Below are 23,894 nucleotides of genomic sequence, written 5' to 3'. Positions count from 1 at the left end.
TAATTTTTAAAAAAAGAATGGATTTTAAAATCTGTAGATGACTTAGGTTAGCAAACATCTAGATGTCTCAATAACAAGCCATGGCTGGCTAAATTTATTTCTTTTTCTTACTAGATTAATAGATAATACTATTGATATGGTTTAACGTAGATTTTGGCAAAGTATTTACCATAATCTTTCATTATATTCTTGTGTGACTATAGGAAGAGATGAACTAGATGTTGGTACAATTAGGTCGAATGACCAAAGGTGGAATTGGAATGACCAATGTATAGTTATTAGTTATTAGTGTTTCAATATCAGATTAAATGAAGGTTTCTAATACAATGGTCCAAGTGTACTTTCTCAAGAAAAGAGAGTGTTTAGAGAGTACACAAAACTGAGATATTTACCTTATATAATAGATTAAGGACACAAAAAGATCTTAATAGCTTAAAATAATGAGCCAAATATAATGAGATGGCATTTTATAAAGAGAAATGGAATCTTACATTTGAGTTAAAACAAAAAAGCAACTTCATGAAAACAATATGGGAGGAGAGAATATGGTTAAATAGTAGTTTACCTGGAAAAAAGCTGCAAATTTTAGTGAATTGCAAACTTATTATGAATTAATAGGGTGACATCCCAACCAAAAAAAGCTAATGGCATCTTAATCTATACGAAGGTGGACATTATGAACAAGATTAGAGAGGTAATAGTCCTGTGATATCCTGTCCTAATCAGACCACTTTGTGAGTACTGTGTATAGTTTTAAGTGCTACATTTTAAGAAAGAGCTTGACAAATTGGAGAAGAGGTTAGCTAGGATGGTGAAGGATCTCAAGATCATTAGTGGAGGCTGAGAGCTGCCTTTGAATATTTTAAGGGCTATTCAAAATTAGACTTCTTAGGTTTGGTGCCAGAGGGCAGAGAAATAGAATATGTATGGGTGTGGGGAGAGGGGACATTACAAGAGGCAAATTTAGGTGTGATGGTAAATAAAAATCATAAAAATAAAAAAACCTCCCTAATAGAGTATCCAAAAGTGCAGTGGATGCCTCAGGAAATAGTGGGTACCTCCTCATTGGATATTCTCAGGGAAAGGACAGATGACTTATCAGGTATGTCGTAGTATTGATTCTTCTTTCTTTTATACTTTAAGTATAAGTTGGGCTTAGATAGTCTTTGAAATCTCTCCCAGCTCTGAAATTCTTTGATTTTGTGAAGCATTGTGATGGGCTTAAGTAGTCTATAAGTTATTCTCAATGAGTCATTCATGCATTGAAGGATCTAAAATATATCATCCAAGATTTGATCAGAAAAGAAGGTGAGATGAAAAAAGTGAGAAACAGTGCTAGTTAATGGGAAACCTAAAGGCAGATGCTCTACTATCCATTGACCATTAAAAGAACCCAATTCAGACATCTTAACCTTAATCTTGATTTTAAAATAAAATAATTTTATCCCTGAATTTCAGTGTAGCTTATGTCCTTTATAATACTCTATATATTATTTTATGAATTTAAAAATATTATTCTGAGAAGGTGTCATCAGGCTGTCATCCCATTCCATCTTTGGATACTCTAAATTATTAGGGAGGTTTTTTATTTGTATGGTTTTTACTTAAATTATATCTAAATTTGCTTCCTTGTAATGTCCCCCTTCCCCACATATATATATACATTGTTCCTATTACTCTGTTCTCTGGGACTAAACCTAACAAGTCTAATTTTTAATAGCCTTTAAAATATTCAAAGGTAGCTCTCAGCCTCCACTAATGATCTTGAGGTCCTTCACCATCCTGGCTAACCTCTTCTTGATTCTCCAATTTGTCAAGGTCTTTCTTAAAATGTAGCACTCAAAACTGTACATGCATGGTATGAAATAAGGGGGAAAACTCATAGACTAGAGGATGATCTTAGAGCATAAAATAGAGCCATATCCTCTATGGAAGATTTATGAAAGGACATAGACAAAGATCACACAGCATGAGAGAATGAGTAAATGGGTTGGTATCTGTACTGATAGAAGAAGTGATCACCCATATTTAGTGAGATCATAGATTTAATGAAGTATTAAAGAAGTCATTTATGTCAAAAATTATAACACAGGCACTCTTTTCTCTATGATGTAAAGCCCTTTGGTTTAAAGCAAAAAAAAAAAAAAAAATCAACGCCACCAGATTGTTATAAATTGTTCTAAGATGACATGCACAGATTATTAAAAAAAAAATTACTGCACCTAACTCTCACCTGTGCTGTGGCCACACCCCAGCAAACCCACTGAGCAGACAGGCTAAACCATGTTGAGGGTAACCAAGATAATGAATGATGCCTTTTATGTAAACACTGTACAATTCTCTATTACTCTTTATCCATAGATTTTGAAGTTAATTATAATTTAAACTTAACAATTTTTTTCTATTTCTAATTGTGTTTTTGTACATTGCTTAGCTGCAAGGTGCCAGGATTTGGTGAACACTGATTGCCAGGGTCCTTTGATATAGAGATGAAGAAGAGAAGAAAGAGATCAGAAAAGATTATAATGGAGCTGTTGTTCATCTTTTTGCATAATAGCTCATGAAAAACACTCTTCTCATAAATACATACAACCAGAGTGTATTGGGACTCAAATGAAATAAGAGATATAAAGTTTCTCAAAAACTTTAAAGCTATATCAAGCTATTGTCATCATCATCACTACTACCCATCACCATCATTATCAGCAGCAGCAGCTTACAGGTATTATGTCTCCAGTCTGGTGATGACTTCATTTCTTGAGCCTTCTGCTGGACTTCTACTGAGTTCAAACAACCTATTACAGTGATGTGCAGGTAAATCTTTAACAACCTGGCTAGGGGCAGGGGAGGTGAAGGGAATGTGTGCACAAACACTTTTAAGTTTAATTTACGTTATTAACACTTTTTAAAGTCTAGACAATCAATAAAACAATAAATCAAGCCCTGATTTGTAGCAGTGGCCACATTTCTGAAGTGAAATGCTCACACTGAAATAATAATTGGCTTCACTAAGCCAGCATATGACACAGAAAAATACAAATACAGATACACAGGAGAAGCCAGGTAGCTAGGCCCCATAGAGATGCACTTCCTGATGTCCTGCAAGGAAGTCTTGTTTTATTGTCCCTCCTTCTGAAACACACACAGCCCAGATTCCAGTATTTTTGCTTTTATATAGAGTTAGAGTGAATTTACAGATTAATGCAAATAATAAATCCTGATAATAATGACATGGATTCAAATACACACTATTCCTAGTTATAATTATGTAAAATATAATAATTGGTTCTAGCCCAATGATAATTTGCATTTTGAATTTGAAATAATGTGACTACTTCATAGGAGTCATTATTTTCACTAAGGACCTAGCTGTATTTGAATATGAATGAAATTAATACATATGAAATGCATGAATGTAAAAGCATTTATTAAGTACTTATTATGGATCTGGAGATACACATAAAAATACTAAAGAGAAGAAAGGTCCTTGCTGTTTAAAAGCTTACCTTTTAATGGGAGAGAGTACACAGAGGAAAGTGGTAGCCAGGAAGGGTTATTTTGGTTTGGAAAGTCACAAGGAGTGGACTGAGTGGAGGCAATCAGTTGTTGCTTACCATATCTTTTCCAGGAGCAATGATTGATTTGTTTATAGTTTCAGAGATGGAGGGGAAGGAAAGGCAGCACAGAACATGCTTATAAGATGTCAAGGTCTTGAGACCATGTTTGGGAATAAAGCTCCATAACTGAAGGTACTTTGGCTCAACTCTGTTCTTAGATGTCTTGTTATTGTAACCTAATCATATGACTTGTTCTTCATTTATCAAATGGGGGGGGGAACTTTTCTCTTCATATTGAAAGTTTGGTGAATGAATGGGATTTTAACAAATTCTTAAATATTATGTAAGAAAGGCACTATGTTATTAAAATGAATTGATCTCATATGTATAAATGAGCTACATAAATCATTTCCTCTCTCAGGGTTTTTAGGCATTGGACTAGATTTCTAAGATATTCCAAATGCAGTACTTCTTTCCATGACTTCCTGTCTTACAGTCCTAAATCTGCATCTCATTTGATGTTCAAACCGAAATAGCCAATCTACTTCTGCTTGTAGAACAGCAAATTCTTACGAGGCCAGTCCACTGGGCAAAGTTGCCAGTCTAAAGGTCTGTTTCATTTTAGTTGCTTGTTAGATACAGTTATTTTTGACTTTTTCTTTTTTGGGGCTGGGGCTGGGAGAGGTTTTATTTGAAAGTAGGGTAGAAACTTACTGAAATAAGCTGATAGTTCATAGGACACATTTAAGCACTTGCTCAATGGCTTGTACCATAGCCTGTATTTTCCTAAGTGAGTAGGAGCAATTAAACTCCACCTCCCACATCACAAATTGCTTCTAAGTCCTTCCCCTAAAATTCCATCTGTGGAAACTTTGCCTGAAGATCTGGCCTTGTGAGAATTTGCCCTCCCTGCTTGGCAGGATTAGACTGATTGGCTATTCAAGTTCAAACATCAAAACAATTACAAATTTAAGAATGGAGAATCTTCATTCTACTTGGAATCAGAGGATATGGATTTCAGTCCCTCTGATACTTAATATCTTTTGCAAGTCAATTAATTTTTCTTATTCTCAGTTTTAAAAATGTTTTTAAAATGAAGGCATTGGATCAGGTGATTTTTGAGGTTCCTTCCAAATCTGAATATATAATCTTCAGCATTATTTAGATTTTATAGAGCATTTTGGATTAGAGAAAAAAGATCAAACAACCAAGAACATATGCAATTCCTTTGTGATGTCTATTTCCCAACACTTTCATAATTTTCATTTCTCTGTTTAACATATTTAATAAGAATAAGAATTTCTAGTCTGCATCACCCTATACTATCCAAGAGAATATGATAGTATAGTCTCAATCCATCAATTAAATATTTTGAGTGATTGATTTTGCTTAGAGACTTGTCTCTGTACACTCTATAAAATTTATTATCCCAAAATTTAACTGATGAATTATTGTCACATTATTATATTCTTCAGGAATTCAGTAGAATGCTGAATAGAGACTAAATGCTATGTTCCTCCAGTGGCACCTCTGTCTCCTTCTTAGAACCTTTGTCTGATCCCCTGGGCTTCTGATTGATGTATCTGATCTAGATTCACTATCACACTGTTCTTCTCTGGCCAACTTTATGCTATGCCCTGCTCTTCTGGTAACTATAATCAGATCAACTATTTTCCCAGAAAAGATGCATCAGTCACTGGCCCTATTGTTCCACTCTCCATTTTAGTGATTTCACTGACCAAAACACTTCCCTCTGATCACCCCACTCTATCTGTTGTGTATTCTTATAATGCTGTTGTCCTTGAAGGCAGGACCTGTCTTGTTTTTTGCATGTGTATGTCCAGCGCTTGCATATTAGAACCAGCCATTCATTCTCTCACATTAACATAATACCATACATTGCAAGAAAAAACATGTTTGTATAATATTTAAGATCAGCATTCACATCTAATGTTTTTTAAATGTTCCTGCTTTCTCAAAAGACTTACTGATGACTCATGCTTAACTGATGCATTTTTATGACTGCATTTTTTTTGTGTCTGATACATGAATATCCTGTATTGCTTTGCTCTATAGTTATAGAGTACTTCTTCCCTAAGTAATTTTTCTTTTCTCACAACTTTTATGGCTTCCCACTCTTTCCTGTCATTTAAAATTTGATTCCTATTCTTCTCCTTTGTGTTCATCAACCCCACCCAAGTGAGTGGCATCAGCAAATTTAGGGTCAAGCTTTTCTGAAATTCAAATCATTAGGAAAATTAACAAGTGCTGGACTTATGACCAGTTCCTTGAGAACAGTACTCAATATGTCCTTTTCTCTAGGGAAATGACCAACTGTCTAAACCAGCTGTCCAGTCACCAAGTGGTAGCATGATCTAAATAAATCAAGGAAGGGGATAGACAGCTATTTTTTTTTCTATTATGGTCAGTGCATTCCTGCCTATAGCCCTGACATGCTGTCTAGGGTAGTTTTTCAGGTTTCCTTCTAGTACTATGATTCTCTAACATGTATGGAAGGAAAGCTATATTTCTCTTTCTAATCACAAATGTCATGTTACCTATAACAGTGGATTTTTAAAATTCAGTAAAAAGACTTATTAAAGGTTAGTGACCAGTTCTGTGACTAAGGAACCCCTAGATGAGGAGGTTCACTCTACCCATTCAGACCTAGTCTACAATATAGAGCCTAGAGATTTGTACTAAGGGATTAAGTGATTTGCTTGGAGTGACACAGCCAACATATGTCACAGGCAAAGATTCCAAACCAGGTCTTTTTGGCTTTGAAGTCAATTCCTTATCCACTACCTCCTTTCAAAAGCTTTCTAAAATCTAAAATAATTAACTTAAATATAGAAGAATATCATTTTAAGCTGAGAAGGATAAATATTTCAGACTAAAGTTATCTGTGAATTAGATGCAATATGTATCTAACACAATTTTATTATTTCCAGATTTGATCTTCAAATTCATCTATATATAAATATTCTGTATTTCCTCTGTGAGGTACACGTGCCATTTCCCATCATCTGATAATATAGTTGTCAAATAATATATTGTCAGTATAGATTATGAATCAGAAGATTTTTTTTAAAATGTTAAACACCCCGCCCCCCCCCCCCCCCCAGCTAATTGAGATAACTTGTAGACTCAAAAGTAAATCTGCCTGTTTTCAATCCAGATATTCCCATGTATGAGTGTGATTAACACAGACTTGTTAAATCTCTCCCAGGGCCATTTGTGAGCACCCTCTAGTTTAGAACAACACACTCTGGGCCTGGTTTTGTCTAAGGTCTTTAGCCTAAGCTAGAGTCACTGCAATCTTTAAGCCTGCTGCATAGGAGAAGGTTCTCACGGATGTTTCCGTTTTGGCGACACCTACAGTTCACTGAAAAAGATGTATGCAAAATTTCAATTCCTGTGTAAGATTTGTTTGAAGAGCAAAAAGGGGAAATCTATTGCTTAAAGATGATTTTGACTTCTGCAAATGACTTCTGTGACATCTTTCAAAACAGTTCTGATCCTCAGACTGAATTTTTATTAAAATCCATTGCATTTTAATAGAATAGCTTTGTACACTTTTTTCATTTATTTTTAAAACAAGAAGTAGTATGGTATTAGCTTATAGATAAATTGAGGCATTAGTGAATTGGGCACATTTAGACATAACATGTTCAAAATGATAGTATTTGTCAGCTTAGAGTTCTCATGCTCAATTTCGGTTTAAAAAGAAAAAAAAATCCCAAGTCCAAAAGAATAAAGATGAAAAATGCTACTTCCTGACAGGTAAGACATTTAAAATTCAGAAAAAAAGACGTACTTTTTTTTGGGATATGACCAGTGTGAAGGTTTCTTTTGCTAAACTATATATGTATATGTAGAAATAGTGTGTGTGTGTGTGTGTGTGTGTGTGTGTGTGTGTGTGTGTGATGTGTGCAATATACATGTGTTTAATTTGCTCAATGGAGAGGGAAATGTGGGAAGAACAGATTAATTTTAAAACATTTGTTAGTGGAAAAAGAAAAAATTGGTGCTCATGGAAATTATGTTTTGCTACTTTTGTGCTCTCCTTAGTGTCAACTACTTGGTTTCTAGCAGAGATGAAACAATAATGATTTCTACAGCCAAAACCTTAACAAGAGGACATGGGAATTGCATTTTGGGAGGCTGAAAGCCCTTAGTTCCAAGTGCACAAATGATAGTATGCACAATGGACCTACTCTCCATTGGTTAGTTAACAAGCTTTTTCACTTAGTACCAATGGTACCATCAAAGGATATTATCATCAAAGCAAAGCTAACAATAATTATCCAGGATTCATGATAAATAAAAAATGTTCTGGAGTACTCTTCCAATTCACTTTGTCAACTAACATTAATGTCATTAAAAGAGTGATAGAAACAGAGGCAATAAGGCAAAATGAATAGAGAGCTAGCCTTAGACTCATGAAGCCAAGTGCTAGCTGCCTTTTGGCACATTAACTGCATGACCACAGATAATCTTTAATCACTTAAACTCTCAGCAAACCAAATAATTTTCTAAAACTACCAGTTATAAAATCACTAAGCTTGATATCAGGAAGATTCATTTTCATGAGTTCAAAATATGGCTTTAGGCACTCACTAGCTGTATGACTTTGGGCAAATCATTTCACCCTGTTTGTCTCAGTTTCCTTATCTGTAAAATGAGCCAGAAAAGGAAATGACAAACTACTCTATTATCTTTGCCAATAAAACCGCAAATGGAGTCATGAAGAGTCGAACATGACTGAAAAATGACTGCACAACAACAACCATTCTTGATCATTTTTCAAATAGAAATTCACTCTGGGAACTTTTAGGTATACCTATGAGTTGAAAAGAAAAGAAAGAAATCAAGACAAAAAATCACTAAAAACATGTAAAACATATATAGATATACATATTATATATTTTAAAATAACTGACTATTAGAACAAGCTATTTGATCTTCTTTTGCTGTTAATCTCTAAGATTAGCCTTTGAATGTCACACTTTAAACATATTTATAATACTTTCAAAATTGACTCATAGTGAATATTTCTCAACTTACATAATTGAAATTAATAGTATTAACTTATTAATAAAGCCAAATTTTAAAAGTTAAATTTTATCCTTCCACTTGCTGCTTGAGCTTCTCACCTTGTCTATTGCAAAAGCTTCTTACCTGAACCCTACCCTACATCCTATGTCTCAACTCTCCAATTTATCTTTCCATACCACAGACAAAGTAATTTCCCATTGTAAAGAAATAATTATATCAATCCTCTGCTCAAAACCTGTAAGAGAATCACTAGGTAGAAACTCCTTACCACCCTCCACATTCTTCTGCTTCAATCCATTTTTCTAGCCTTTCTCCATAATTGTCCTGCTCTCTTTTCTTTATTCATTGTTCAAACTATCCACCTCCAAGAGATTCTGACAGCTGCAAAGCTTACCTTCCTTGAAGGCCTAACCCTGGGACAACTTCTACAAAACTAGCCAGAAATAACATCTCCTCCCACCAAATTTTTCAAGTCTCTCTATTGGTCTTGCCCTATGTACATATTACACTTTAACATGTATTATAGTTATTTATGAACTTAGTTTATCCTTTGATAGTAACGTCGTAGGACAGAAATGCATCATTTTTCATTTTTATATCTCCATATGGTTACTCAGTAAACATCTGTTGAATTGAAATTAATTCCTTTGAGGATAGGGTACAAGTTTTTGTCTTTCTAGCAAAACCAGCACAGTGCCTGGTACATGGTAAGGACTTAATATATGTTTGTTTGATGATGACTGCTTGCAAAGGAATATATTTTCTTCACAAAACCTTTTCTAAGGGAGTACATTAAGTCCTGTAATTTTAAAAATATAATATTGAATAAGAAAAAGTACATGGGAGCTATGAACTCTCCTGGGACTGCACTAGTAGAACCCATAATCATGGAGGCCTAAGGTGGCAGTAACAGCTGTGAGTCATTATATTCTCCTCAGTCCTTCACACCTCTGAGTCTCACCTCATTGTGTAAGTGGTGGATAAGTCACACACTTAATGAGGTCTCATTGAGAAGAGGGGCCAACACCAGGTCACATCTAAAAGAGGAACCTAAGTTATATTCTTCAATTTTTAAAACTTTTTCTTATTCTGACTTGAATATCTAATTATCACATACAGGACTTTAAAAATGTTTGTTGAATTAAAGAGAAAATAATGATATTGGAGAATTGTAAGCAAGGCTAGTGAATTCACAAAGACTTTTCTATTATTTATCTCAATAGCATTTAAATTTTCTGTGTAAAGGTCATTGATCATACTCTCATAGAGACAATGACTAAACTTGTGATTTATGTTAATATAATGAACTCCCAAGTGAGGAAATTCCCTCTCCAAGTAATAGTTAGCACTGTCTCTATAACTTATGTAGTCTTAAAGAGTTGTCAAGAGCAGTGATATGTTAAGTGACTTGCTCAGGGTCACACAGCTAGTCTCTATCAGAAGTGGAACTAGAACTGAGTTTTTCTGGGTCCTAGGTTGGCCTTCTATTCTCTATGACACACTGATTCTCTCATGATTTTAAAAACAATGACAGCAACGAACTTTGTACAATCTTTGGTTTTTCATCCTAACTGAAATATATAGTGCAGAGGTTGGAAGTATTGGTATACCCTGCTTTCCCATTATAGAAGTGCTCCTGGAAAGTGGAATTATAAACTGAATTTCTGTAAATTTGAATATTTTAACTACATTAGAATAAGTCTCTTCTGAAAAGAATTCCAAGAAAGTATTTTTTTTTAAGTTCAACATCCTTTTGAAAAGCAAATAATCATACCCAAATTACTATGTATTTGTAAGCCTGAAATTCTGTATTTTCATAAAATGAGGTATTTTTGAAAATAATCACTAATATATTTTACTCTTGGCACAATTTGCAATTGTGTTTCCTCCTCTCACAATATAAGAGAGTCTAATTTTGATGCAAATCCTATTATATATGTAAAGAGTTAGTATGACTGTAGTCAGGTCATTAACTTATTTCATGCTCAGTTTCCTTCTCTGCAAAATGGTTTGATTGGTCTAGAGATCTCTATATTCTCTACCACTTCTAAAATTCTGAATTGTACTACACTTAAATTTGATATGATACTTTGAGGAAAGGGTGAAAAAAATACAACTTGCATTATTTTTAATTTTTTCCTTGTTTAGCAAACAATATAATGTTATTCTAGGGCTTTTGGTTCTTTTATTTCTTCCTTTTCCATTACAATAATATCTATATTTCAGATTTTCCCTATGAGTACTTAGTCTCATACTGAAACATTCAATATAAGGGCATCTGTGTTTGGAAGGGGGAGGAGCAAATTCACTCTAATAAGGCAGTAGCATAGAAGATGCTAATGGCCTTGGAGTCTGACCTAGTAAGTCTCTTAGAGACTGTAGGTAAACTATGCTACAATCGGACATATTTCCTATATCATAGAATAGTTCCAGTCTTTATACTAAGCAAACCATCGTGGCAGGAGATAAGCAGTTCACATTTCCAGAAGCTGTCCCTGCTGCTTTTCCTAGCTCTTTTCCATCCCATACCTAATCATTAAAAATGTTAAGAGCTGACTGTTCTACAGCCTATTGGAAAAACAAACAAACAAACAAACAAACTATGGCCCTCTGGAGGAGGTTTAGTCATGTTTCATTTAATGGAAAGGCTAAAGAAGATAAGTAACATGAACACAAAGTTAAAAATTTGGGCCAACATTTTAAGTTGATTGTGATATTAAAATTTTCTGTTACAAATTGTTATTACTGCTTAAAATGTTAGCCAGTTCAGCAGAATAACTAATGTCCATAATAATTGTATATACATGATGTACAAACTGACGATCTAACATCTGTCGATATTTATTATTCTTAATTCCTTAATATTATTATTATTATTATTCTTAATTCCTTAATTCCTTAAACCCATATGGTTAATGTAATTCTAAGAGAAAGGAACAGGAGTGAGTTGCCTGGCCAAGGACACATTTAGTCCAATCTGAGTTTTTCCACTCAGAAATGGTTTGACTCACTCAGTTGAATAGAAAAAATATTGCACATTGAATTAAAAATTTTTGTTCAGTCATGTCTAACCCATTTTGCCCCCCATTTGGGATTTTCTTGGCAAAGATACTGGAGTGGTTTGCCTTTTCCTTCTATAGATCATTTAACAGATGAGGAATCTGAGGCGAACAGGGTTAAGTGCCTTGCCCAGGGCTCACAACTAGTAAGTGTTTAGAGCAAATTTGAACTCAGAAAGACAAGTCTTCCTGACTCCAGGCTTGGTACTCTATCCACTTCACCACCCAGCTGCTTCTGAAGTCAAATAGTCCATCTACAACTTATAAGAGAAAGTGCACCGCGTGGTACTTAAAATTCACAGTTGAGAAATCTTGGTGCAGGGCTTTCTCTGTAGTACCCTTTTCAAGTGACAACCTCTGGGGGCTCAGACAGCTTAATTTATCTATTAAGTCTTAGCTAAGTATTTAGCACAGGTGTAGTGAGGATCAAATAAGATAATATTTGTAAATATTTAGTTCCTCACACAGAACAGGTTTAATAAATGCCCTTGTTTTCCCAAGTCACCCCACCCCAGCTCACTTTTTGATTTTAATCGGTGGAAGAAATTCCCACAATGACTAAAATCTTTCCTATTGTGCTATTTGGGGGGAAAAATCTTATTTACAGAATTTTCTCTCCTAAGCAGCACCCAATGAGCGAATAGTATTGGGCTTAGATGCTAAATGGTTCTAGAATGTAGAAGCAAGGCTTGATTTTTCACAATTAAATAGAAAAGGAAGGGGCAGCCAGAGAAGCAAATAATGTATATACTGTGCACCAACATCACAAGACTGATGATTCCTAGATTTCTTTTCTTCATTTCTAGATCACTTCTCATCTTGTTCAGATTTTTTCTTGACAGATAATCAGTACTGTCCAATGATATTAAAGACTTACATCGCTCTGAGAAGGGAAGGTACAAATCAGATTAAATGGCACCCTTCCTTCCTTCAAGGAATCCTAATATGCCTTGTATATAACGGGACTCTTATTCATATGTTTAACTGGGCCCTGTGAAAGGGGGGGGGTCAAGAAAGTCCCTTTTCATTTGCTTTTCCAGTCCCAATTTTGGAGTCCTGGATGCCTAGCTGAGTGCATTTGCTTTAATGGAAAAACCTGGAGACTGGGACTGTTGGGTGGCCCCCAGACACTACCAGCTTCTGCACGCGTTCGCACCCCTCCTTGTTTACCCGAACTGGTCTTCACGCTCAGCCTTTTTGTTTACCCCGCTGGCCCGAGGTCTGGGATGGCGTGGGGAGGGGGGCATTTCTAAATATGCATCGGGCCAGCTTGACTATATAAAGAAGATCAGGGCTGTGGGATGTGGAGAAGGAGCTCCTGCTTTAGTGACCGGGTGTGTACATGGAGAGCTTGGAGAGTTCGGGGTCCCGACCCGACTGGGCCAGCTGCTGCCGCTTGCTTCCTGAAACCCCAGCTTCTCATACCCTGAGGTCAGGGGACAACAACTCAGGGTATTCAACCTCTTAACTACTCATCCTCCCCCAAATTTGACTGCAAGATCCCAGTTTCTCTCTCTCTCTCTCTCTCTCTCTCTCTCTCTCTCTCTCTCTCTCTCTCTCTCTCTCTCTCTCTCTCTGTCTCTCTCTCTCTGTGTCTCTCTCTCTCTCTCTCTCTCTCTCTCTCTCTCTCTCTCTCTCTCTCTCTCTCTCTCTGTCTCTCTCTCTGTCTCTCTCTGTGTCTCTGTCTCTGTCTCTGTCTCTGTCTCTCTCTCTCTCTCTCTCTCTCTCTCTCTCTCTCTCTCTCTCGTCTTTCTCTGTCTCTATCTCACTATTTTCTTCTTTCACTCTTCTTTCTCCCTCTTCTTTCCTCTCTTTCTCCTCTTTCTCTCTCAGCTCCCTCCCTACGCCACTCCACCGCGTTCTCTTACCCGCAAACCTCCCTCCCCCTTTCTCAAGAAAGCCTAAAACCCTTTGCTTCACGATCACGACAACCGCCTTGCCTCTGACTCACATCTCACTCTGGTGTCCTTGCTCTTTTCCCTCATCTCCCCATCCCCGCGGGACGTGTAGGTCGCCGGCTTTTTGGAGACCTTGGCTTGGCACCCCTAGAGAGGAAGCAGAGAAAATGCAGCTCAACTCAAAGCTTACCGTAAGTGGCCCTCGTTCTAAAGGATGAACTAGAGCTAGAGAGAAATGCAGACACCCAGAGGGGGTGTGTGTGTGTGTGTGTGTGTGTGTGTGTGTGTGTGTGTGTGTGTGTGTGTGTGTGTGTGTGTGTGTGGTGTGTGTGTGTGTGTGTGTGTGTTTTAGGGGTTGAAATGTGAAGTGTTGGAGTAGAAAAATGCCAGACTTAAAAAAGAGACAGTATTTGACATATAGGCAGGAAGACCGACTGATGCTGGGGAAGTCAATTAATTTCTTGGTTACTCTGATGCCTCTAGACATCAAATGTTATTTGAATTTAATTTAGCAAGCAATTATTGAGGGTCTATTATGTGCCTGGCCCTGGGCACATGTGCTGGGGTACAAAAATTTAGCAGTCCCACGCCTTCAAGGAGATAACATTGTCCTGGGGGTAATACAGCATATTCATCAATACACGGATACGATCAATAAAGCTTTGGATAGGCTGGGGTGGGGGGAAGGAGGAAGGTGCCAAGCACAGTGAGGAGGGGGGGCGCTAAGTGGTTGGTCTGGATCGTCTAGGGATTTTGAGTCTGTGGTTGAAAAAGGAAAACGTTTTAGGTATGGGGGAGGGCAAAGGTAAAGGCACGGAGACGGGAGATAGAACTGCAAATAAGCGAGTAGAGACAAGACGTAAAATGCGTGAGGGGGAGGAGAAATGCTGCGATTTGCGTCATTGGAAGGAATTCGAACATTGACGAAATTACAGATCATTGACATAGGAGGGTCAGGACCCAAATGACTATTAAAGTCACGATCCTGTGTGTCCCATTAGCCCTAATCCTGAATATTAGGCATCCCTGAGATTCCTTCTGGTAGAACCTCTGCCAGTGCAACCCGATGGTGGTTGTCCTTGAAATAGTCTCAGATTTGGTTCTGGAAAGGAATCCGCAGCAGCTTCCAGAGCTCGGTAGGCGGGGCTGGATATACTGTGGGGATGATCCATTCTACCGGCTTCTCCTTGAAGTGAGTAATTTGGTTCCTTCTCATTTAAATCTTAGGTATGTGATGTGCAGGGGACGACAGAAACCTTTGGAAAACTTTCCCAATATAAACATCCAGTCAGGTGAGTGACATGTCTTACCCCTACCCTCTAATTACTTTTTCACCGACCCGAGGAGTGAGGTAGGAAAGAATCGCACGACGTTAGCTAAGGCTGACTGGTGTCAGATGATTCAAGACCTTCCTTGGAAAAACTGAACCTTCTTTAAGGCTATTCTATGTTTCTGTTTGCAGGTTCATTGTTTTTTCCCCTCTATCAAAATATAGGAATATAATAGTTCCCTCTCCCCACTTAAAAATTGTTATACTTATTACGCCATAAATTCTTGGGAAATATTTTATTATAAGGGAAAGCATTAGGGAGAATTTCTGATGCAGACAAGTACGACAGTGTCACCTTGCATCTTTGCAGATGTTTTAGAAATCTGCAGGATGTAAATGAAGTTGGCGTCATTCAAGTAGCACCTTTTTTTTTTAAAAATTTATTATTGTTGGAGATGAATAAAAGGAATAAGACTATGGAAGAGGAAAATTTCAAAGCTAGTAATTTAGTTAGAACAATGAGATGATATTCTTAGGAATTAGAAACTGAAGTCCAAAAAAACCCCTAGAGATTATGGACGTTTCTCATTTTATAGTCAGAGAGATTGTGTGGTTCAGGGAAGAGCCCTGTAATGGAAACATTTCCCCAGTTCTGTGATTTCAGGTTAGTCACTGCTGCCAGTGAAATGTAAGAAATTTCCTTCTAACCTTTGTATTTTTCACTGGAGTATTATATGTAACTCTGAGATAATATGTATAGTAAGTATGGTTTTCCCCCTCAGACACACAAAGTAACATTTGGGAGCATATAACACTGGGGGCAGTAAAACTTAAAGTTTTAACAGTTTACTGGAATTCTATACATATGTATATATAATGCATGATTTTTAAAACATCAGATTATATGTATATGTGTCCTCATTTAAGATTTCATTGGGGGGGGGTGCTCTAGGTGAGGAAGTTCCTTATAGCAAAGTCAATCCTCTGCAATTGTTTTGCCACTGACAATTTTACAAAGTTCCCTGGGGGTACTGAGAGATTTAGTGTCTAGTTCAGGGTCCCAAAAGCCTTTAGGTTTCTGAAGTTAGATAATCCAAGGAAGCTAGATAATCAGAGTCCAGAAAGTAATTAACCTTTCATTGTCCTTTAATTGAGATGCAGTGATGCTGTAGTATGATGAATCTTCTCTCATAGTAAAAAGATTGCTTTATAGTTGATGATTCAGCAGGTTCAGCTGGATTCTCCTTTAATGTTAGCTTACAATTTGTGGTTATTTCCACTTCTGGAAATAGCATTCCCCTATGTGCTTCCAATTTGCTAAAAATTAGGGGAAAAACCAAGGTTATACACACAACTAACGGCCACCCCTTCACTCTTTTACTTTTCTGGCCTAAAAATGCCTTTAATCTTTCCTTTGAGTGAAGTGAATGGGCCTTATAGCCTATTTGACTCTGAAGCTTTTTTTTTTTTTTTCTTTCTTTTATGTGTGGATGTGAGTTTAAAATGATTAACACTGAACATCGATACAATTAAACTTGGTTATTTACATTTAAATTGTTTAATCTCAATGCATAAAGCAGCATGAGCATAATTTAATCACTCTAAATCCCCAGCAGTTCTTCTATCCATTTTTAATCACTTTTCCTCTGAAATATTTGTGAATATTGTACACTCTACTTTCCTTATTCTGTGCTTTTCATTTTACACTATCTCCTATAAAATCTTCCAGATTTCTTTGTAAACCTCATATATATTTCCCTTAATTGTATTATAATATTCTATTGCATTGATGTACTACAACTTATTTAACTGTTCCCTTGTTTTTGGATTTTTTTGGTCAATTATATATGCTTTTGTGGAAATCTTTGTATAGATAGGTTACTTTTTAGTTTTGCTTTTGATAGCACTTTCCAGTGTTATTCTCCATGGTGAAATTGTTGGATTAAAGGATATTATTTTTTTTTTACTTTTATTGTGTACTTAAAAAGATTGTTTTTCAAAATCATCCTATAAATTGCAAACTTATAGGATCATTTTGAAAAACAATTTTGGGTAGATTGTATCTGTTTGTGTACAACTTGCCAGCCTAGAATTTCATTGCTATGTATATATATTTGCCCATTTAGTGATTTTAAAGTGGTATATATTCTTTGAGGCCTTTTTTTACTTTCAGGTTCAGAGCAATGTTCTTGAATACTAAGGTTGTTGAAATTCTGGTATCTGGATATATGTATATAACCAAATGTTGGAACTGAGGAGTGCCCTGTTATTTTTACTATGACTTTGATTTTGAAAGATGATAATGAATATGGTGTTGCAGTCTTAATCTAGGGGTATAAGATTCAAATTACAAGAATACCATTAAAATACCTCATTACCTTCATATTTTGATTAGAGCAAAACCTTTAAGTGACAGCCCACCATGTTGTTATTTGTGCTTAATTCAATTCTAACTGAAATATGAAGAATTTTGAAGTTCAAAACAGTATTACTTTAAGGATATGATTCTTTATCCACAGCTTTGTGCCTGGGGTTTGAGTTTGTAGAAATATGTCTAGAGAAGGTTTAAGCAGGGTTTGAATCCTTTTAAGCTCTATACTTGAATGATATGATTGCTGCTAAGCTAACTGTATAAGGAATAAAGGCAAATAAGCAGAATTTGATATAGGGATAGTCAAGAGAATTTTATGACAATCTGAGTGTTTTGCAAACTTTTTCTTCAACTTAGTTGTTTGCTTTCAATATTGTTTTCCTGCATCAAAATGGTCATTTTGTTATAATCACAAAATGGGTTCCAGAAGAACAGAATAAGTACCAAAAATGTTCTATTGGGGAAAAATGCAGAGTGAAGATTGCTTTTAATAGAATGTTCCATCTTTAAATATTCAGGTTTTTTTTTTTTTTTTTTTTTTTTTGCCAGTCATTCTAATACAGATAACATTCCAAAACCAGGGGGAGTTTTTCACAATGTTGAATTCTGCTTTATATAATCAATCTATCTTTTTGAACTCTTAACTTTACTTAAAATATTCCCATTACAATACATTGGTGTTACCTTGACAAAGAAGAAAAATGTATCAAATATAATAAGTTAAAATTAAATAAATTTAGAGATTATAATTAGCTTTTCATACAATCTATTTCACCCATAAAATTAAGTTGTTGAGAAAATTTATTATATACAACAAACCCAATCTAAAACATGAGCAATAGTGATTACTTTAAGGGATGGAAAGTGGTCCTACGTCTATATCTAATTATGAATGCTTTTTAAAAACTGATTTTTTTGTTTTTTTCTTCTGCCTGTATATTACAATTTCCATGATCACATTTTGATAACTATGGACATTGCATACCAGGCAATATTTATTAATTTTAAAGCAAGTTTAGGTGTATGTTGTCTTTGCAGAATTTGTAATATTGCAACCCTTGCTGTCATCAGAACTCAAAACCTTGTTGTCAGGTTAAATTGTTTTTTAAAATGTTTAGAAATTAGGAAATGAAAATATTTCTGGTAAGTATGAAAATATTCATTGTGGCTGAAGTGACATAAATTATGAACTATTGATTCAAGTAAAAACTATGATCTTATACTTTTGTGAAAGGAAGGCACTATTGGCCAATTTCTTAACTAGATGAACCTTTTTAATTTAGAACTTTGAGGTAGAATGGGGTAGCAAAAAAAAAATTCAGCCATTAAGGCACTGTTGAAATTTTGTTATATGAAAGCCAGGATACTGACATTAACTTTATGGAATCATGCAAAGGGCATCTATCAACTGTTGGATCAATAGAAATTTGGGGCATCAGTGGGAAAATTTCATGAGTATAAAAATTCTGAAAACAAATGTACATGAAGAATAAAGCATGCTATGTTGTCTGCTTATTTCAGACTATTTTGGCCCAAATCAAAATGTTATGATTTCTTATATCAAGAAGCAGAATCTCTTCTGAAAAATTTTCCAATTCAAGCTACAATTTCATTTTATGAAGAATCTGATAGTGAAGATGAGGAGGAGGAGGAGCTGATTCAGGATTCAGGAAATGAATTGGATTGATTCTTTTTGAAGGAACTGAAAGTGTATAGCATTAAAATATCAATGTACAAATGTATCATAGTGGTTTTAAAATATAATTTATTTGTGTGTAAATTATTAATAAAATGTTATAATATTTTGCAATTGATAGGGTAGTTTGGCCTTTGTCATGCTTCCCTACTCCCAGTTATAATATTAGCACCTTATCAGAAACAAGTACCTTTCTTTTCATTGCATTTTTATCAATTTGGATTTTTAAAAGTTAAATTGTGACAATTTGAAGTTTTACATTAAAAGGTTTGAGAGAGGAGCTATAACACAGTAGATAGAAAGCCAGCTTTGAAGTAAAGACAGAAAGAAGTTCATGTTTTCCCAGGATGGTACACTGGATAAAACTCAAGACTTTGAAGTCAGACTTGTGTTCAAATTCTGCTTCTGATACTTACTACCTTTGACATCAGTCCCTGTCCTCAGTTTTTTCGTCTGATAAATACTGGTTTTTGAGATTCCTTCAAGTTGCAGATCTATGATCCTACATGCTAGCTATATGATCATGGGCATGTCACTGAATCTCTTTCTGCCCAGGCAACTAAGACTATAAATGACATAAGAATTCCTGATCTATTTTACTGAAAGGAGTAAGTCATACCGGGAATTCTCTGTGTGGATGAAATCATAGGTCTAGACTCTCCCATTCAATTTTTAATATTCCATAATTCTAGGGGAAAATCCCATTATTCAAATAATTTATCTTTATATTCCCAGAGCTTAATATTATATTTTGCACATAGTAGACCCTGAATAAACATTTCTTGAATAAATGAGTGACTCAATGAATAAATATTTCAGTTTTAAATTTGGATCTTACATAATTTTGTATTATCTTTTAACCTTTATAGAATTTTCTAGATGTCAGCTGACACATAATTATGTATTTCATTGCTCCTTTAAAAGTTTCATGGTTTAATAAGTATGTATACTCTGACCAGCTAGTGCTAACTGAATACATGATTCAGTAATTTGTTGATTCTTAAATTAATTAGACTATGAAGAAAAATCCCATGTGCTGTAAAACATATTTGCTATTAAGAAAAACATCTTTTCAAGTAATGGCATAACTGAGACTTAGGACTCAGTATGGGTTTTTAAAAAACAATTGACAAAAAATGATGCAAATTTTACTTTATATTAGCATCTGCCTTTCTTTCAAATAACTAAACTGTAATAATGCAGATATTTTAAAATTAAGTTTCCTTAGTGCAGCGACATAAAAGAACTGTAATTGTTACATTTTCTTGTTTCAATATCTAAAGAGTTGAAATGTCCCCCCTTCTCTTTCTCTTCTCTCTCTATTTTAATAAATACAAAATAATTACATTACTATGTAGCATATATATAATATATCAAATGGCTAGTCTTAATTATATTTATATACTTCATACTTCCATATATATACATATATGTGTATGTATATATCACCCACACCCACCCATCCACCAACACGAAAAAGACAAGGAGAGATAGAATTCATTATATCTTCAGACACTGAAGTGAAAAAAATAACATAATTATGAATTTGATACACTTAATTATAATTTTAAAAAATGTTCACTTACAGACTGCACATTCAGTTGCACAGAAATGCTATTGTTCCATCTCAGCATAATGACAAGTGAAAAACTGTTCTTGAGATTATGGTGAGCTTTCAAAAAAGCATATCTGACAGAATTCTATTGAATAAATTCAGTTCATCACTCAGCAGCTGTTACATACCATGCACCCAGGGATACAAAGTTGAAAAATGACATACCCATGTGCACACATAAAGATACCCACACACATACACACTTTTTTTTTTTTTTTTCCTTTTCTAGGATAATAACTGGCAAGCGTTGTACATACCAGAACTTTAATTTTCTACTCCTTCTGATCTTGGTTGGTGTTGAAGAATAGAGAAGCAAAGACAAGCATTAAGTTCAAGCCATTCTCTAAAGTCCAGAACTTGACAAAGAGTAGAAAGGGAGTCTCAGGGAACCATGAGTTCCTTGAGACAAGAGACTACCTTTTGCCTCTTTTTGTATCCCCAGTGCTTAGCACAGTACCTGACACATAGCCCTTAATAAATGTTTTTTGACTGATTGACTATTCTAAGGTTTGAAGCTGCTTTTCTCCTGGCTTCTCCACTCCCGCCTTTCTATGTTCTTTTCTTAGGCTTGAAGTCTAAATGATGCCTAGAAAAGCAATCTAGAAAAAGATCACCAGTCTGGGCTCTGGGGTGTTAGAAATGGGTATTCTTAGGTATGTTTGTGCTCCATATCTTTAAATTAATCTGTGATATTATATTTAAATGGGGTTATCAGATCGATGCACTGTTGCTTTCTGGTTGGAGAAAATCCAGAAATTCTTTGGAGTAAGGCTATAAAGCTGAAGAAGTTGATTCGGGAGCTAGAAAAGACAAGAATTTAAAATATAAACACCAGGCCTATGATTTCTTCTGTGTAGGGAATTCCCAATGTGATATTATAAAGAGCTTAGCACCGTGTCTGGCACATAGTAGGCGCTGTATAAAAGTGATGCTGATGCTGGTGATGATGCTGGTGGTGATGACAAGGACCACCGAAGAGCAAGGACCTCGCAATATTGCTAAAGCAGGAAATAACAGTGGCGTTTATTCATTTCATGTTCTGCTTGGCCCTTAATAAATGCTTGTTGATTGATTGATTGATAGGGACGAGAATGGATGGATGCTCTTCCGGAAGATGGCTAGTGCTTAGAGCGAAAGGGGGATCTAGTAAGGTAGGACTGCATCTGGAGGTGAATCAGCACCAGGAATTGGGACAGCTTCCACTGTACTCTTTGGCTAGTTTTTTTGCACTAAGTCGCTGTCTCTGGATTCCGGTGCTGAGGTTGGATTGCATTCAGGAGACGTCAGCCGGAACTTTATTTTCGGAGCATGCGCAGTTCGCACCCTGGCTCCACCCTCGCTTAGCAGCTGTCCTAATTTCCACTCCTTTCTCCCTCCCTCAAGCCCTCCCTTCTGCTCATGCGTCTCAGCCCCGCCTGCGGAGGCTGCGGCGGTGGCGACGTGCTGCGTCATGGTGTGCTCCTCACCTGGAGACGCTCGGACGACCCCGGAAGTGGGCCGGGGGCTTGGCCGCTGCCCGGCCGCTGAGCCGGAGCAGTGACCGAGAGGCAGGGCGAGGCCCAGCCGACTGCAGTTTCCCGGGCTTAGTCCGCACCGGGATTCTCAGGATGCTGAACGTTCCTTCCCAGGCTTTTCCCGCCCCCGGCTCGCAGCAGCGCGCCGCCTCCGGGGGGCGCAATAAGGTAAGCCCGAGGAGGGCCCGGCTCCGCCTATCCCGGAGCCCCGGACCCCGGGGGACGCTCCTGCGGCCCCTCCTGGCCGCGGCCTGCGGCTGCGCTTCCTCTCCCGGCTCCCTTTTCTCCATCACCGGAGCCCCTGCCTGCCCTTGGTCGCTGTCCTGCCCCTTCTCCCGTTTTCCCTCTCCGGCCAGCCAGGGCCAGCTGACCTTTATGAAGTGGCCGCTCTGGGACCGGCATTGGGTTAGGGACCCACCCGAGGTTCCTGGAGAGCGGGGCTGCCTTTGGCCTTTCTTACTGCCCAACTATTACTGCAGCCCCGGCATGGAAGAGGTGCTTAAAAACGCTTATTGCTTGCTTGCGTGATAGCTCGGTTGCAAGCCCCTTTATTAAAAATCTCCTGGAGGTAATGGGGGGAGTAGGGAGAGGTAGAAAGGACCCACAAGCCGCGCAGAAGGTGTGAACAGGGCTCAGAGCAGTCAGGTTCAGTGGGCAGCACCTGAGTTGGGGGAGAGGCCTTGGAGGAAGGTAGGAGTGGCCGTACATGGGCTGTTTCCCACCATCCCCAGTGCTTCAGAGCCCAGATCAGGCTTGGTAAGCCTTCAAGTGCTGTATTCTGAAGCTGTTAATGAGAGCCAACATTTATGTAGTGCTTACTGTGTTCCGGGCATGCGCTATGCTCTTTACAAATAGAACTGTTTTATATAGGATGTGTGTATATATAGTGTGTTACATGTAGTTTTACATTTGCACTGGTCCTCAAACTTTTTAAATAGGGGCCAGTTCACTGTCCCTCAGATTGTTGGAGGCCGCACTATAGTAAAAACAAAAACTCACACTGTCTCCGCCCCTCAGCCCATTTGCCATAACCCAGTAGGCGCACAAACGCCCTCAGCAGGCCCACGGGCTGTAGTGTGAGAACCCCTGGTATGCAGTGTTACTGTGTGTGTGTGTGTGTGTGTGTGTGTGTGTGTGTGTGTGTGTATATATATATAGTGCTTCACTTACTATGTACTAAGCATTTAACAAATATATCATTTGGCCTTCACAACCACCACTGGAGATAGTGCTGATCATCTGAAGCAGGATTTGGACTTAGCTCTTACTGACGCCAGGCCCAGCACCCTCTCCACTATGCTGCCCCTCCTCCTCCTCTTCCTCCTCATTTTTTGTTAAACACATTTATCCAATAACTGCTAAGGGCCAGATTTTGAGGGTAAGAGGGAAAAAACTTAAACCTCTGCCATTATGTTCAGTTACAGGAAAACTGTTAAAATAGGTAAATGGATAAAAATACAAGTTTATTCCAAATATATGATAATAGTTTGTTAGTACTTTAAAATATGCAAGGAGCTATTCATATGCCATCATATTTAGTCCATAGACAAGGTAATTTGGAGAGGACATCAGCAAAGAATGGGATTAGGGTCATGGGAGTAGAATGGAAGGATCTTGGAAGCCCATATAGCCAAACTACCTTATTCTAAAAATCAAAAAGGATTTATTAAGTATCTGCTATATTTTAGACACTGTGCTAAGTGCTGGAGATACAAAGAAAGGCAAAAAAGGCCCTGCTCTCAAGAAGTTTACTGTCCTATAGAAGAGATGGCGTAAAAACAGCATGTACAAACAAGCTACATAAATTAAAGCCAAAGCATATAAGGGGGATCAGGAAGGATTTCCAGTAGAAGTGA

The 23,894-nt window shown here is 36.9% G+C and overlaps 2 protein-coding genes across 4 annotated transcripts in view; both read left to right on the top strand.

Moving 5' to 3' along the window:
• The window catches only part of RIPPLY2 (ripply transcriptional repressor 2), an 88,709-nt gene extending 68,337 nt beyond the window's left edge, over nt 1–20,372 (top strand). Inside the window, exons 1-4 of one of the 3 annotated variants that reach the window (XM_074310391.1) lie at nt 1,736–2,814; nt 13,685–13,763; nt 14,800–14,864; nt 18,735–20,372. In XM_074310391.1, the coding sequence (XP_074166492.1) occupies nt 2,807–2,814; nt 13,685–13,763; nt 14,800–14,864; nt 18,735–18,900 (318 nt within the window). In that variant the 5' untranslated portion in view covers nt 1,736–2,806 and the 3' untranslated portion in view covers nt 18,901–20,372. Of the gene's footprint in view, nt 1–1,735; nt 2,815–3,652; nt 3,750–12,855; nt 13,127–13,684; nt 13,764–14,799; nt 14,865–18,734 lie in introns of those variants that run through there. The other 2 variants (XM_074310390.1, XM_074310392.1) reach the window with 2 other exon arrangements.
• Nucleotides 20,373–21,936: 1,564 nt separating this feature from the next.
• Nucleotides 21,937–23,894, top strand: part of CYB5R4 (cytochrome b5 reductase 4) — a 93,073-nt gene continuing 91,115 nt past the window's right edge. Inside the window, exon 1 of the mRNA XM_074310388.1 lies at nt 21,937–22,206. Within this exon, the coding sequence (XP_074166489.1) occupies nt 22,132–22,206 (75 nt within the window). The 5' untranslated portion in view covers nt 21,937–22,131. The remainder of the gene's footprint in view (nt 22,207–23,894) is intronic.

The sequence above is a fragment of the Sminthopsis crassicaudata genome, chromosome 4 (assembly GCF_048593235.1).
Source record: "Sminthopsis crassicaudata isolate SCR6 chromosome 4, ASM4859323v1, whole genome shotgun sequence".
In the NCBI taxonomy this organism is placed as follows: domain Eukaryota; kingdom Metazoa; phylum Chordata; class Mammalia; order Dasyuromorphia; family Dasyuridae; genus Sminthopsis; species Sminthopsis crassicaudata.
The sequence above is the reverse complement of the archived record's forward strand: the minus strand, read 5'-3'. Positions and strand labels throughout refer to the sequence as shown.